Below are 18,459 nucleotides of genomic sequence, written 5' to 3'. Positions count from 1 at the left end.
TAAGTGATGAAGCTTAACAATGGGTACTTGGGCATCTCTCCACTTTTGACTGCATTTATAATTTCAATTAATAAAACTTAGAAAAAAACTAAATTCATAGTAGTGTTTATACTTCTGCTGGGCAAAGTACACAGTGGACTTCAATTACATGTAATATTTTATTACTTGGATAATATTTTGAGTCTACAGGTATTTATTATACCTTTTTCATATATATTATATTCTAAAAAATATTTCATAATTTAACAGAAAAGAGAAAATATGTTAAAAATGTAAATCAATACATAAGTATGTAAGAAATGAAAGACAAATATGTATCAAAGAAAACATGAATAGAAAGAACATTAAGAAACATGAATAGAAAGCTAACATCATAGAGAAAAATAATTTAAACATTAACAGAGTATTCACAATGAATACAAAAGTAGTAAGCTTTAAACATTTAATCAACAAATTGTTTCGCAGAAAAACACAAATCATCAAAATTAACTCAAACCAGATTTAAAAATCCTGAAAAATCAGTAAACACAAAACTATTTGGAGGAACATTAAATACCATTGGTCATAGGGTTGATATTATTCATATCTTTAACAAACATATTATTCTTTGCTAATGATTCTTCTATTAAATACAGAAAAAAGATTTTGAAGAATGAAAAACTACCCAACTCATTTTGAGGAGCTGACTTAATGCTGGCACTAAAACGTGGCAGTGATCATACACGAGTCCACACACATCACACCATAACGACATGCACAAGTCCACACACACCACAACCACATACACAAGTCCACACACACACCACAACCACATGCACAAGTCCACACACACACACCATAACCACATACACAAGTCTACACACACATCATAACCACATACACAAGTCCACACACACAACCACATGCACAAGTCCACACACACCACAACCACATGCACAAGTCCACACACACACCATAACCACATACACAAGTCTACATACACACACCATAACCACATACACAAGTCCACACACACACACCATAACCACATACACAAGTCCACACACACCACAACCACATGCACAAGTCTACACACACACCATAACCACATACACAAGTCCACACACACCATAACCACATGCACAAGTCCACACACACACCATAACCACATACACGAGTCCACACACACCATAACCACATACACGAATCCACACACATCACACCATAACCACATACACGAGTTCACACACATCATAACCACATGCACAAGTCCACACACACACCATACCACATACACAAGTCCACACACACCACAACCACATGCACAAGTCCACACACATCACACCATAACCACATGCACAAGTCCACACACACCATAACCACATACACAAGTCCACACACATCACACCATAACCACATACACAAGTCCACACACACCACAACCACATGCACAAGTCCACACACACCATAACCACATACACAAGTCCACACACACAACCACATGCACAAGTCCACACACATCACACCATAACCACATGCACAAGTCCACACACACCATAACCACATACACAAGTCCACACACACCACAACCACATGCACAAGTCCACACACACCATAACCACATACACAAGTCCACACACATCACACCATAACCATATACACAAGTCCACACACACCATAACCACATGCACAAGTTCACACACACACCATAACCACATACACAAGTTCACACACACACCATAACCACATACACGAGTCCACACACACACCATAACCACATACACGAATCCACACACACCATAACCACATACACGAGTTCACACACATAACCACATGCCCAAGTCTACACGCACACCATAACCACATACACAAGTCCACACACACCACACCATAACCACATACACAAGTCCACACACACCACACCATAACCACATACACAAGTCCACACACACCACAACCACATGCACAAGTCCACACACACCATAACCACATGCACAAGTCCACACACACCACAACCACATGCACAAGTCCACACACACCACAACCACATGCACAAGTCCACACACACCACAACCACATGCACAAGTCTACACACACACACCATAACCACATGCACGAGTCTACACACACACACCATAACCACATGCACAAGTCCACACACACACCATAACCACATACACAAGTCCACACACACACCATAACCATATACACAAGTCCACACACATCACACCATAACCACATGCACAAGTCCACACACACACCATAACCACATACACAAGTTCACACACACACCATAACCACATACACAAGTCCACACACATCACACCATAACAACATACACGAGTCTACACACACACCATAACCACATACACAAGTCCACACACATCACACCATAACCACATACACGAGTCTACACACACACACCATAACCACATACACGAGTCTACACACACACACCATAACCACATGAACAAGTCTACACACACACACCATAACCACATGCACGAGTCTACACACACACACCATAACCACATGCACAAGTCCACACACATCACACCATAACCACATACACGAGTCTACACACACACACCATAACCACATGCACGAGTCTACACACACACACCATAACCACATGAACAAGTCTACACACACACACCATAACCACATACACAAGTCTACACACACATCAAAACCACATGCACAAGTCCACACACACACCATAACCACATACACAAGTCCACACACAAACCATAACCACATACACAAGTCCACACACACACCATAACCACATACACAAGTCTACACACATCATACCATAACCACATACACAAGTCTACACACATCATACCATAACCACATAGACAAGTCTACACACACACCATAACCACATAAAAGATACTAATCGTATCTGGATTCAATAAGCAACTTAAAATATTATTGAATTCATATTTTAATCAGCTACCTTTATAATTTTCCAAATAGTCTTTAAATTTTACTGGACATCCCTGGTGGCAGTGGTTAAGAATCTGCCTGTCAATGCAGGGGATACAGGGTCGATCTCTAGTCTGGGAAGACCTCACATGCCACGAAGCAGCTAAGCCCATGTGCTACAACTACCGAGCCTGTGCTCTAAAGCCTGAGAGCTGCAACTACTGAAGCCTGCTACAGCCCGAGCTCCACAAGAGAAGCCATCGCAATGAGAAGCCAGTGGACCACAATGAAGAGAGAAGCCCCCTCTTGCCACAACTAGAGAAAGCCCAAATGCAGCAATGAATACCCGTGCAGCAAAAAAAAAAAAGAAAATAATAAGTAAATAAATAAATAAACTTCATGGGGGAATTCCCTGGCAGTCCAGTGGTCTGGACCCAATGGTTTCACTGCCAAGGGCCAAGGTTCAATCCCTAGTTGTGAAGCTAAAATCCTACAAGCCTTAGGGCCAAAAATATGTTTTTAATAAAAAACAATGATAAATAAAAATAAGGTCTACCTATAGGCAGGGCACTCTGGTAGGTGTTGTCAGATCTTCTCTAGCTCCTTGACTTTTGAAGATATTTTCTTTCTACTTATTACTGAAACTTCACTCCTTAAACCACTCCAAACTAGAAAGAGGAACCACTCACAACAAGGAATTTGAGAATCCTGAATTCAAAAGGTGGGATTTGCTATCAAATCACACTTAGTTGTTAGTCTAACTTTAACACCGGCAAGCCCAATTTTCAGACTTGGATTCCTCCCCCACCACTCTTTTTTTTTACAAACAACTGAGTTCCTCTTTAAATTTCCTAAATTGCTCTATTAGTCTCTCACCAAAAAAGAAATATTTCACTAGGATTAGAAGCCTTGGTACTAGCTGAATGCCTAAACTTCTAAGAAAGATCACTAGCCACAATGTTCTGTATTACCACAATACGAGATGAATGACTAAAATATCACCTTGAAGTCCTGTCTGAAAGATCTGTTTTCTGACCCTCGTGAGCTTTAAAATTACAGCTTTCAGATACCAGACTTCACATTCTGGACCTCCTTTCTAATGAGTGAGTCTAGTTCCAACTCAAAGTACTCCCTCCTGCCTCTTCTACCAGGCTAACTCATTCCATTAAAGTTAATAAACAAACAGCAAGGTATGTACAAAATAATAAACATTGTAAGGTTAGATAAATAAGCACATCCACAGATCTCAAAGAACACTGCCACTACCTTATAATGGACACAGACTGGTAAACAATTAACTATGCTACAAAGCCAATACTGAATTACACTGCTGCTAAGCTAAGTTACTTCAGTCGTGTCCGACTCTTAGCGACCCCACGGACCGCAGCCTACCAGGCTCCTCCATCCACGGGATTTTCCAGGCAAGAGTACTGGCGTGGGGTGCCATTGCCTTCTCCACTGAATTATGCTAAGGAGAAGCAAATTGTTCTATGCTGATAGAATCAGTTTAAATCATTTAACACAGTTAAAACCGATGAAGCAGTATATGAACCAAGATTTGAAAAATAAGTGATATTTTAACAGGAAAAAAAAAGATCACTGATAATTGCAAAAAAAAGTTGGAAATAATTAACATATTCTTCAATAGGTGGGCTTCCCTAAGAGCTCAGCTGGTAAAGGATCTGCCTGCAATGCAGGAGTCCCTGGTTCAATTCCTGGGTCAGGAAGATCTACTGGAGAAGGGATAGGCGACCCACTCCAGTATTCTTGGGCTCCCCTTGTGGCTCAGTTGGTAAAGAATCCGCCTGCAATGCAGGAGACCTAGGTTCGATCCCTGGGTTGGGAAGATCCCCTGGAGAAGGGAAAGGCTACCCACTCCAGTATTCTGGCCTGGAGAATTCCATGGACTGTAAAGTCTATGGGGTCACAAGAAGTCAGACACGACTGAGGGACTTTCACTTTCACTTTCAATAGGTGAATGGACAGGCAAACTGTGATACATGCACATTACAGAATAATATTCAGCAATAAAGAGAAATGAGCTATCAAGCCCAGAAAAGACACTGGATTAATCTTAAATGTATACTGCTAAGTGAAACAAGTCTGAAACATGACATATTAATACTATATGAATCTAATTATGTTACATTCTGAAAAAAGCAAACCTACAAAGCTAGTAAAAACATCAGTAGTTTGTAGGGAGGGGTTGAACAGATGACACACAGGGAAGCTTCAGGGCTGTGAAACTTCTGTAAGATATTGTAGTGGAGGATACACAACATTAGGCATCTGTCAAAACCCACACATATACACATACATAACCCATGAATCTTACAGTGCACAAATGTTTAGCAAATCATTTACGATGCTGGGGGAATCTCAGGGAAGAATGCAGGCCACAACATGGAAACTATATGACAAATATTTGGAACAACCTCAGTGAAGAGGGAAGGAGGAAAACTTACTGACCTAAATAATCTTGGAAAGGAACAGCTACCCATTCCAGTATTCTTTTCTGGAGACTCCCACGGACAGAGGAGCCTGGCAAGCTACAGTCCATGAGGTTGCAAAGAGTCGGACACATCTAAGCAACTAACACACACACACAGTTGACTTACAATGTTTCAGATATACAGCAAAGTGATTCAGTTTTATTTATATATATAAATACATATCCTTTTTCAAATTCTTTTCCATTATAGGTTATAAAATACTGAATACAGTTCCCTGTGCTATGCAGTAGGTCCTTATTGTTTATCTATTTTACATATAGTAGTATGTATCCAGTAATCCCAGATTCCTAATTTATCCCTCCCTCCCATTTTCCTTTTAGGTAAACATAAATTTGTTTTCTATGTCTATGAGTGTATTTCTATTTTGTAACTAAATTCATTTGTATCATATGACAGTCCCTTTGATAGCAAGGAGATCAAACCAGTCAATCTTAAGGGAAATCAACCTTGAATACTCGTTGGAAGGACTAATGTTGAAGTTGAAACTCCAGTATTGTGGTCATCTGATGCAAACAGCTGACTCACTGGAAAAGTCCCTGATGCTGGGAAAGATTGAGAGCATGAGAAGAGGATGTCAGATGAGATGGCTGGATGGCATCACTGATGCAAAAGACATGAACTGGGCAAACTTTGGGAGATGGTGAGGGACAGACAGGCCTGGCGTGCTGCAGTCCAAGGGGTCACAAAGAGTTGGACATGACTGGACGACTGAACAACAACATCATATTTTTAGATTTCACATATAAGTGATACCATGTAATATCCCTCCATCAGTGGCATAGTTTGGAAATATTTTCTCCTATTCCACAGGTTGTCTTTCCATTTGTTTATAGCTTCCCCTGTTGTGCAGATCATGTTTATCTTTATATAGACAGTCACATAAAAATATTTGGAGATATGCGAATATACTCAAGGTGAGTTTACACATACATATTTCCTGTTCTGTCAGAGGAGAGGGCCCATAAAAAACTAAACCCCTTTTAAGATGAGCAGTTAGCTGAGAAAACATGAGAAATCATCAGTCCAGGAAGAAAAAGTAAGGCAATGAGGACCTTGATGTGCGAAGAAACGTCATAGGATATGAAGACGTTTGACTCCTATTTAGCCATGAAGAAAGAAAAAGCAGTACTCCACCCATCTGGACACCCCATCTTCAAACAAAATAATCTAACCAACAACCTACTATGTAGGAGAAAACTTACAAAGACCTAGAACATGATATAGCATAGAGTGAAATATTCATCCTATTCAGCAAATTTAGGAGTTACAGATATCTGGGACAAAGGGAGGTGGGGGAGAAAACCCAAATCTTCTAAAGAGTCTGGCACACATAACAGAAAGAATTCCAACTTCTGGAGTAACATTATTAATTAAAAGTATTAACCCATTTATACCTACAAAATAGTTACACAAAATAAAAACTGAAAAGTTACCAGTATTTGAAATGAAAACTGAGAATGTAATCACTCACTTCTAATAACTCTGAGACAACAGGCAGAACTTCAGGATTACAGATATCTATGGAGTCATCCCGGTATGTCTTCTTTTTATAACAGATATTACCCAAATGTAGTATTGCTGAGAGAAGAGAGAAAATCCTGTGAAAATAAAACCATAAATTACAGCTTCCTTATGTGACTTCTCTTAAGTTTATTTCATTCCAAAATTCTAATCAAGCAAATTAACCAGTACAAATACAGAGTACTTAGTCTTCAGAAAAGTAAGAATTACGGGGATAATAATCATAACTACAATAACTAAAATTTATTGAGTGTTTGCCATGTCAGGCACTGTGCAAAGTGCTTTATATAACTCCACTTTAAGAACTGTATCCTCGTCAGATATATAGATATAGTTGTTTGAAGGGGACTTTATTCTTTTTGTTTTAAATTTATTTATTTTTGACTGTACTGGGTCTTCATTGCTGCACAGGCTTTTCTCTAGCAGTGGTACGCAGGCTTCTTGGTGTGCTGGCTTCTCTTGTTGCAGAGCTTGGGCTCTGGAGACCACAGGCTTCAGTAGCTGTGGCACGTGGACTCAGCAGTCGTGGCTCCTGGGCTCCAGAGCACAGGCTCAGCAGCTGTGGCACACAGGCTTAGTCACTCCATGGCATGTGGGATCTTCTCGGATAAGGGACTGAACCCATGCTTCTTGCATTGGCAGGCAGATTCTTTACCACAGAGCCACTAGGGAAGCCTTAAACGGGACTTAACATTGTCTGAATCTTCTGTGGTGTTTCAAAAGTCCATGACTTTCTAAGTGCTTTTTATCCTACCTGGAATGTCCTTTCCCACACGGCCTATTTCAGATCTACTGAATTATGTGTTAGTCGCTCAGTCATGCCGACTCTTTGCAATGCCATGGACTGCAGCCCACCAGGCTCCTCTGTCCATGAGATTTTCCAGGCAAGGATACTGGAATGGGTTGCCATTTCCTTCTCCAGGGGATCTTCCCAACCCAGGGATCGAACCCGGGTCTCCTGCACTGCAGGTAGATTCTTTACTGACTGAGCTACAAGCGAAGCCCAGATCTACTGAATTAGAATCTTTAAAAGAAAGGTCTTAGAATTTGTATTTTTTTAAACAAAGTAACCAAGGTGATTTTTTTATTATTATATTTTTAAAATGCTTTCTCACATCATATTATACTGACCATCATATTATAATGCCTTTTTTAAAAACAGTAATGGAGACCACTGGACTATATGATCTAATATTAGGCCCTTACTGTGAAATATCTACATCTCAGTTGTCCTTCCCTCCTGTCTCAGAAGAACACATGCCTCTCTTCCAGCCAATAGATAATCCCTATACTTGAGCTCTACATCTCATGAACTCAGTTTACTCTGGGACATTATTATACCTATTTTCTGTCTCTCACCTGAACTTGACAAGAACTTTCTATCAAAGTAACCTCACTTCTCTTTTACTTTAAGCAACCCACCGTTCGACCCACATTGTCTCCTTCCCTTGACAACAAGTGTTATAAATCAACAGTTAAGGAAGGTACACGGAGAGGTCTGGGGGGCACCATGAACTCCTGTAATAATATGCAAATGTTTATGGATTACATTTTTAGGAAGAAGAGCTCTAACTTTCAACAGATTCTCAAAGAATTTATGACAAAAGAAAGCAATTCAAAACAAGTCTTTTACAAAAATAAATTTCCTAATTCTAAGTAATGCTTAAGATGGAAGAGGCATTAGATCAGGAATATTAGAAAATTGTTTCAAAGGATCTCTACTGAGGGTAAAGGAATACAATAAATAAACTCACTGTCTTCGTGTCTTGGGAAGAAATCCTACCATTTCCATGGCTAGTTGTAAGCGTTCAAAGTCATGCCTCAAATCTTCCCCCTCTACGGTGAAGCAATCCTGCTTTTTAAAAAAAAAATGGAAAAGAAAAATCAAGATTACCTATTGAAAAGCAACCTAAGCCACTCAGAAATACAGTAATTTTAGATAACCATAACCTATGCATATTTAGATATCATCAAATTCATTAGACTCTTATCCTACTACAAGCATGCAAACCAAACATATACCTACCTAAATACCAGTATGTTACCTTTTCCCTCTTCCTCACAACCACCCAAGCAAGGATCTCAAAAGTAACTTACAATAAAGAGCTAGCAAGACTCATAAAATATTCTGATACCAAGTTTGATTTTGAGTGGTTCTGAAGAGTCTCAGAGATGCAAAGCATTTAAGAGATCAATTCCACAACAAATGTTATTTATTCAACAAATATTTAATAGGTGCCTACCTATATGCAAGGTACTGAACTAGATCCTGGGACACAAAAATATATTTCAGAAGAGGCATTAATTTAGTAGAGAAGAGGAGCCTAGACTTAATATAAAGATGTTTATATTACATCAACATTAGGTATCACATAAATAGTTCCTAACAAATAATATAAACAACATGGCAATCAGCAAAATAAAGAAGTATATGTGAAAGTACAAAAACTTTCAAAAGAACCCTCATAATATGAGCCAGTAAAAACAGTTATGGACTACCAGACTAAAAATATTACTCTTCTAGAGCAACTCTTGCATTTCAGTTCCCCCAAAAGTCAAAAGGTAATACTGTACCATTTGGTTATACTGTAGATCTTTAAAACAATTAAAAATTTAAGTCTTCACCTGCCTTTATTATGTGTTCTCCTAGTCCCTTTACACTTATATTTTCAAAAACTTCCTCACATGTATTTACTTTTTAATGCCTATCTTCCTATGAAATGTTGTATCAAACAGTCAGTGAACACATGAACTTTTATTTGTCTCATTTACTGCAGATTTCCAATATCAAGTCAGTGCCAAGAAGAAAGTAGGAAATTACTGGAGTAAATATACAATCAATGAATTAATTAACTGAATGAGACATTCCTTTTGAAGAAACAAAGTGCTTAAAAATTACTTATCAAGTATCTACCATGTACAACCTGCTTTAGGTACTATAAAAATGAATATATATATAAATAATAAAATTTTAAACATTGTCTTAAAATGCTATTAAAAATAATTCTATTCTCTATGGAAAGGTACACATGGATTTCAAATTCACTTTAAGAAAAGTTCTTTCTGACTATAAAATTTTTGGTAAGCAATTTTAAGACATATTTCTACAGACATGACAACATCCTAACCCACTAAAAAATTTTAACTTAACACATTTTTCTCTTTCATAAAGTTTTTTAAAAGCTCTTTCTTTTCTTCCCCCTAAAACCACAAACAGCTCACTCATTTTATAATTTAGTAAAAATTTTTCTGTAACAAATAAGTGAAGAGAAAACAACCTACGCTTCAACTTGTGAAAACTCAATAATACAGTAATGATTCTCATAAATGACAGCTGCTCTTATCTACCTCAAGAATGAATAAAACAGTGTGGATAAAATATTGAGAGCATAAATTGAAAAAAGAACTAAAATATAAATACATTTATACCTGCTGTTATCTATAATCAAAATGTTTTTCAGAAATACAAGACCAAAATCATAATGAACTTTTAAATACTTGTATTTAACATGAACTTCCTTGATGACAATGGTATTAAAAAAGCTAAGGACAGATTAATCTACCAGACCAGAAATATCATTATCTTAATCTGGGTTCATACGGATGCAAACCTTGAGACCAAGATTCAGTACAAGTAGTGTTAGAATGCAGGGAAGTCAACGTTGCCTAAATAGAGAACAATATTAAGGGAGCTACCAAGGTGGGTAGCTGGACTTTAATTCCAAAGTAACCGCTGGGAAACAGTATGAAAAATACTCTCATCAGTTCTGGAGATAAGCTGTTAATTCCTAGGTACTTTTAGAGGACCAGGCAAGAGCACAAGGCCTTCCAGGATTCTAAGAAAAGCTTTCAAGCACCAGATACGAACACTGGCTGCTGGAGGTCATTCAGAAAACAATAAAACAGTAAAGGTCAAAGAATGAGGTAGGGAACTAACCAACAACTGTTAGAACCCTTTCCACTGAAAGAAGACAGTTGACTCCTACTGTCAAACTCAGCTCAGGCTCTAGTCTTACACGATAACATGCCACTGCACACTCCCCACAAATACACCAAAATATTCTTTCACGCTATCAGCATTTTTTCCCTTTGTATGAGATGATGAGAACCCTTTCTCATTTATAAGTACCTACAACAAGCCTGGCATGTAGGAAGTATTTTGAGGGAGAAAAAGTGAAGAGCAAAGTCAGATTACACATGTTTCTCATATGCTGTATTTCTTAGAATACTGTTTATAAAAATTATATTTTTATAGCTACTAGTTGATAATATAGGACACAAATCTGAATAATTGACTTTGAGAGTTAGTAAAGATGCTGAAGATCATTTAAGAAAAAAGAACATATAAAACATAGCCTGATTTGAATCCAAATTACATTATTAAATTGTTTCATCATCACAGGGAAGTCACTTAAACTCTGAGCCACTGCTGCTTCCTGTGTGAAAGGTAATCATACTAACTACAACCAGTGGTTTTATAATGATCAAATATAATATGGATGGTAATGGTTTTTAAATGGAAAAGCATTTGCAAAGGAAGTTGTGCAGCATGCAGAGACCTTTGTACTGGACTGGCATAAAGTCAAAAAGGCAGAATTTGAGGGAGTGACCCCAAATGTATAAACTGTTGGACAGTGAATAGCAGTAAAAGTGTTATGCTGTAGAAATACTTAAAATATGGAGGATGTAAATATTACGGATTTAAAGGTTTCTGTCAAGTCGCACAGGATTCCTGCAGCAGGTCTAATTCATGGGAAAATGGGAGGTCAGGTACAATACAAATGGTTGGGTTCCTATAAAGGCAGTAATGACCAGGATGAAAGCTTGGCCTCACTGACAATATTATGTTTCAATCCCTTTGCAGCGTGGTGTTCAGTATCCTGAGACCCATTCTGGCAATCCTCACTAAACTCACCTGATAGTTGGACCTGACTATTCAAAGTTTAATTTAGAAAAATTTTAAATTAGGTGAAACTGTTTACATTGAAGTTATTCAGAACCAGCTTTAAGGTAAAATGATTAGAATAGATTATCATTTAAAGAAGGGAAATTAGCATTTACCATATATCTTCTACATACTAGTCAATAGGAGAGTCACTTGCCGCATGTAATCTTTAAATTCTCAAAACACAAGAGGTTAATTATGCATATGTACATTTTATTATACCTATATTTTAGGAAAGAAAATAGACTCAGTGGTTAAATAAGTCACCTAAATAACAGAAGAGGTTACACCAAAATCTGTTCTAAGTCCTCTGCTATCTTTCATGAAACACCAGTTGCTTGAGCTTGTTTTATTAATGTTGCCCATGCAATGGGCAACAACAGGTCCCTTGTTAAAAGCAATTTTCTCACTTAAGTTCCCCTTGGGATCATTTATACAATTTCATACAATGTATATTAAGTAATATAGCACAAACTGCAGAATCTTCCTTAATCCTCTCTTCCCATAAAGCTAGTCACATAAGTTCTAAAAACTCAGAGTGAAACAAGTGTAGTGCTCCCAAATATGATATGAGGAGGTGCTAAGAGGAAAGAATTAAGCAAAAGATCCTCAGATAGACTACTTGCTTCCATTAAAATTACCTTGCAAGAAAAAGCAGCAAAAATTAAAGTTCCAATGATAACAGATTTGAAAACATAATAGATAAGAGGATAGTGATGAGAGTAATATTAAGGGAGTAGGAGAGCATGGCTACAAATTTCTCCTAAAAGGAAAAGATGGATAATGATGCTTTCAATGGTGGCGGCAATAGTGGAAACATTTACTGTGTGCTTATTAAGCATTAAGCAATCCATCAAGCTCTGTAGATGCACTAATTTAACACTCACAAAAGTTAAAGACCATTATTTTCCCCTTAAAGAAGGGGTGAAAACAAAAAGGTAAGTCACCTGCTTGGGTTCTCAAAACTAACAAGTAGACAAGCCAGTTTTCAAATCAGGTCTATCTACTCCAGAACCTAAAAATTCTTAAGCATTACTTAGACTGTCTAAATAGCAGACCAGTTGACAATCTCACTGTAAGCTCTGTACAGGCAATCAAATCTTATATTCACTATATGAGTTTCCCAGTCTCCTACCTACTTCCCAATGAGAGGCATAGTCAACTGGCATACTAAGCAAAAGATGGAAGCGTCTCCAGAGTGAAAAAACAGCATAAAATTTTTCTACTAAAAATTATCAGTATCTATAAATTTGCTGTCTAAAATTTATTTTCTAAAATATCAAATCTGAAATTGCAAATTACTTGATTATGAAACGGTACTGCAATTAAACTGAATGAAAAATTACTAAACCTACTCAAAATCTGATAGTCTTGCAATTAACGGAGTTTGTAATCACATGCAGTGAGAATTAAAGTGATAGTTATTTAAAGTAGGATTAAGACATATTACATTTCCAGGAGGAGTAGTTAATACATTAGTTTATTAGTTAATGAACATATAGATGAGTGTTTGTTTTCAGCCTTTCACATCTGACCTAGTTGCAAACTGAAGTAAAGGAAAAAGATTTTTTATGTTCCATTTGCAATTATAAAACTGTTTGTATAAGTAATTTACCTACTCATTTTATATTACATCATATATGCCTTTAGATCATCCTTAATTTGAAACATAAAATAATCTTATTTAAAGGAATTTCAATTCTTAATTTTTTAGAAAATTACATGTAGGCTATGGCCTCTCTTGCTATTAAAAAAATGCATGCATTCACTATGTGAAGACTGTTAACGGACACACAAAACAGGAAGAATGCAACTTTTTAAAATAATAAATACTAGCCATAATAGATGGGTAACTAAACTACCACATAAGAATTGAAATAAATAAATAAATGTCAAGGGAAAAAACCCTATAGGTTATAAGGATGCATAACAATGCTGAAATTAGGAATGCAATCAATGTATTATTTTTAAAAATAAATACTGAATATAGTCTAAATATAGCCCCCAAAAATCCAAAAAAGGTAAACTGCTTTTAATCAATAAACCATACATACACAAAAAAGTCAATTCCAATAAAATAAACACTGATTTATCTTCTTTCCTAGATTCTTTGTTTGTATTTCAGCTGACTTTCTTCCTAAGTCACAAAAAGGGTCCTTTAGCAAGGATACTTAGGCACTTGTACTGACCGGCTCAGAGTCAAAGCAATAATCATCCCAGCTCTGTCTGAGGGGTTTCTTTGTTATCTGAAAGTAAGGCAGATTAGTTAGGTAGAAGTAATGATTATTACACTCTTCTAATGATCTCTTAGATGTAGTGTTCAGGTAGTACCGCTGTTATCCAAAGAAAAGTTATTTTGTACAGCAGCACAAAATAACTAGAGAAACATTCAGATTCTGGGAGTCATATATTATTATAATCAATCCATATTTGCTATTGTTCAGTTACTCTGAAATTTATAATAACTGTTGAGTCCCATAGCCTCCAAATACTGACCTTAAGATAAGAATATGTATAGTATGGCCAGTAATTACAAAAAGATCTGGAAGAGGAGCAAAAAACTCCAGATTTCTCTAGTATTAACTTTAGTGGTTTTCCCAGGTGGCGACAGCGCTAAAGAATTTGCCTACCAATGCAGGAGATGCAAGATTCCTGATTTGGGAAGATTCCCTGAAGAAGGAAATGGCAACCCACTCCAGTATTGTAGCCTGGGAAATTTCATGCATAGAGGAGCCTGGTGGGCTACAGTCTGTGGGGTAGCAAAGATTCGAACATGCTACACACATGCACATCAGCTCATTTTATCAGCAGTTGCTACTTTTTCAAAAGGAAAAATATTTTATCACCCAAATATAAGGCAAATAGTTTAAGCAGGGAAGGGGGAAAACTCAAAAGCTAAATCAATGATTTTTTTAATATACTTAATTCAATACAGTAAAAATGCCTCATATTACACCAAGAAGTTATATTTTAAATAATTTTTTAATTCTCAATATAGTAACAGAATTGTTAGCTTATATAAATGTGTAGTTTCAAAATTATGAAATATCAGTTATACAGCCTGCTCCATATCTTACAAAGTGTGAGATGTTACTTTCAAAGCCCTAAATACATACTACAATCTTTGAGCCACCATCCAAGTGTCAATTTAATATCCCTCAGAAGAACTTTTAAAATTACCATAAGGGAATTTCTTTCCATAGACATTACATCTTGCCTCAAACAATTAAAAATGAGGGGAGACAATCTGTTACCTAAATGATGTACTGTCAGATCAATATCATTATTACTGATTCTAGAATTTTTGTTAATATGAGAAATAAAATTGAAGAAGCCAATGGAATGAAAAGTTGTGACAATTATGCCTTATTATGGAAGTTTAGGGGAGAATTTTTGAGTTTCAAGGTAAAACACAAATTCTCTAAGTCATTTCCTTTAATGAATTTTCACACTGAGTATTTAATAGGATAATCACTAAATTATAAAAATAATCATACTCATCCTGCAAAGAGGTATATTAATATATTAGACTTCAAAACAGGCAAATACAAGTTTCAGTAATCCTTTGTTAGGGCAAGCATTAATCATTAGTAACATTTAACATGCTCTGGTGTGTAAAAGGTAAATCACTTTACTTATTGAAAAGTGTAAACCATTTTTCTAAATTAGAGGTATCTATAAACAGTTTATTACTCTCTTAAGGAGTTTCACAAAAAGCAAAAGGCACAGAACTATCTTTTATGATTCATATAAGAATAAAAATAATTTTTAAATTTGAGAAGTACATCACATAAATTTTTAGATAGTATACATGAAAATGCTAGTTAATATCCACTATCAACCAGGTTTCAGAAACAAAGTACTAGGAAAAAAACTTTTCTCAAGAGCTAAAATTTAACAATGCCTTACATTTCAAAATGATATTCATAAACTCTCACCTGATTGAGATAATGATATTCTTCTGGTTGTTTAAGATGGAATGCTAATCTCTCTTCTTCACTTGCTCCTGCCAGAAGGTAATAGAATACATGATAGTTCCTGTTGGAAACAAAGAAGTATGATGAACATGGTCTATGGTTATCATTTAACAAGAAAAAGAAATTAATTTGTAAACTGTTTCAGCTTTGGTTCATTTTTTTAATACAAAGGTGATAAACTCAATATTGAAATACTACAGGGGCATCCTCTGGCAGTTTAGTAGTTAAGACTCAGTGCTTTCACTGCCATGACCCAGGTTCAATCCCTGGTAGGTGAACTAAGATTACACAAGCCACAAGGGACAGCCAAATAATAAGTAGTACAAAATAAGATAATGTTTTGTATGCCGAATCAAAAGACAAAGGTGAAGCCAGCAATACACTAAAGACCTCTAAAAATTCTCTCCACAAGACCAATTAGAAAACTAGCAAATTTGTCAGAATCAACTCTAGAAATTAACCAAAAATGTATAGCAATCTAGAGAGTGTTTACACAAGAAAAAGAGCTGCATTTCAGTATAAAAAGAACCTTGGTGGCCTTTTAACTTGCCCAATCCATCTCCTGCTTACCAGATACATGTAGTTTTCAATACCAACAGCTTACAACTGAGATGGACACCAGAAGTCTGGCAGCTTCCAGAAGAGGGCAGAACAGGGGTGAAGTTCATTAAGAACCTCACTCCCTGAAAAATATCATTATTTGAACTGTCTGGTATTGAACTGACTCCATCGATGAAGTCATTTTCAAAACTATTGATATCTCTATTTGATGTGATTCAGAGTTATTACCCCAGTATGAAAATCTTTGTTCCAGAGACATTTGTAAGAAACAATTAGTGGCAATTTTTTTAAACATACTAGCTACCTGAACCCATGAATAAATATTAAGGCAAACAGTAAGCTAACCAAACAACTTAAAGAGAAATGCTGGAAAATGAGACATCCGCAGAGGTTTTAAAAAGTTCCAATATGTTCCTGGGAATCTAGAAGGCCTTATGCATATATAAAGTTGTGCCCATGCCCAGGGCTGCATGTCTACTCAGCAAAGACAAGAGAAAATACTAAGCTCTCACCTATCACTAACTTTGAAGATCTGCACAAGCAGGAAGTAAAGGCTAAGGCAGAATTATAAAGTGCCTGCCTAGGAGTTAAAAGTCATGGTCCCTGAAACAAACACTAGAAGACTTACTGTTACCAACCATTTATGGAACTCTGTTCAATCATTCCCTGGTGGCTCAGATGGTAAAGAATTTGCCTGCAAAGCAGGAGACCCAGGTTCAATCCCTGGGTCAGGAAGATCCCCTGGAGAAGGAAATGGCTAAGCACTCCAGCATTCTTGCCTGGAGAATTCCATGGACAGAGAGGCCTGGCAGGCTACAGCCCAAGAGATCACATAGATTTGGACACGGCTGACCAACTACCACTGAGAATCCTCCTGTCAATACAGGAAACGCAAATTTGATTCCTGGGTAGGGAAGATCCCCTGGAGAAGGAAATGGCCACCCACTCTAGTATTCTTGCCTGGGAAATCCCATGGACAGAGGAATCTGGCAGGTTGCAGTCCATGGAGTCGCAGAAGAGGCAGACACAACTTAGTGACTAAAAAACAACAAGTTAACCAAGCAGGTACTTAAACGGCTAAACTAAAAAAAAAATTACAGACTTCAAATTAGCTCAGAAAATTCACAAAACAAACAGCAGGAACAAAATTAACAACCACAAATCCTGGGAGAGGGAGGAACTCATATTTAGAGCTGCCAAATGATTATTTTAAAAGTCCAGTTATTATTTTAAATGTCCAATTTTCAACAAAAAATTTGAGTCATACAAGGAAACCAGAAACTAACACATACAAAGGAGAAAAAACAATAATAACTGTTCCTGAGGCAGTCTGGACATTAACTTACTAGATAGGACTTTTAATTAGCTGTTTTAATACATTCAAAAAACTAAAGAAAACCATGTTTAAAGAACTTAAAGCATGAGAATGATGTCTCGTCAAATAGAAGCTATTGATGAATATACAGAAATTATAAAAAATAATCAGAAAGTAATTCTAGGGTTGACAAATATAATAAAATGAAAACCTATCTAGAGGAGCTCAACAAAAGATTTGTAGGCAGAAGAGAGAATCAGTGGACTTGAAAAAAGGTCAGTTAAAGCTAGCTAGTCTGAGGAAGAAAAAGAAAAATTACCAGTCTCAGGGATTTGTGGGACACCATTAAACAGACACCAACAAATGCACAGTATGGAACACCAATTTATACACAATGGGAGTGCCAAAAGCAGAAGAAAAGAGAAAGAATATTTGGAAAAAATAATGATCAAAGTCCCCCCATATTTGATGACAAACATTAATCTCTACATCTAAGAAATTTAATGAACTCCAGGAGAGAAAAACTCAGAGATCCACATCTGGACAAATTAAAACTACTGAAAGACAAAGACAAAATTTTCAGAGCACCATGAGAGAAATGCCTCATCAAGGGATCCTAATGTAAAGATTACCACCTGATTTCTCATCACGAGCCATGGAAAACAGATTCAAAGTACTAAAAGAAAAAAAAAATCAAGAATTATATATCCAGCAAAA

General features: G+C 36.6%; 1 protein-coding gene across 11 annotated transcripts in view; it reads right to left on the bottom strand.

The window, feature by feature from the left end:
- The window catches only part of MYO9A (myosin IXA), a 238,126-nt gene that overhangs the window by 151,949 nt on the left and 67,718 nt on the right, over positions 1–18,459 (bottom strand). For 6 of the 11 annotated variants that reach the window (XM_043919707.1, XM_043919713.1, XM_043919710.1 and 3 more), the window contains exons 5-8: positions 15,828–15,927; positions 14,079–14,135; positions 8,699–8,799; positions 6,895–7,021 (exon numbers count right to left, since the gene is read on the bottom strand). In XM_043919707.1, coding sequence (XP_043775642.1) covers positions 6,895–7,021; positions 8,699–8,799; positions 14,079–14,135; positions 15,828–15,927 — 385 coding nt within the window. The remainder of the gene's footprint in view (positions 1–6,894; positions 7,022–8,698; positions 8,800–14,078; positions 14,136–15,827; positions 15,928–18,459) is intronic. The other 5 variants (XM_043919708.1, XM_043919717.1, XM_043919716.1 and 2 more) reach the window with 3 other exon arrangements.

This window comes from Cervus elaphus, chromosome 12 (genome assembly GCF_910594005.1).
Source record: "Cervus elaphus chromosome 12, mCerEla1.1, whole genome shotgun sequence".
Taxonomy (NCBI): Eukaryota; Metazoa; Chordata; class Mammalia; order Artiodactyla; family Cervidae; genus Cervus; species Cervus elaphus.
Note: the sequence above shows the minus strand (reverse complement) of the source record. Positions and strands in the feature narration are given on the sequence as shown.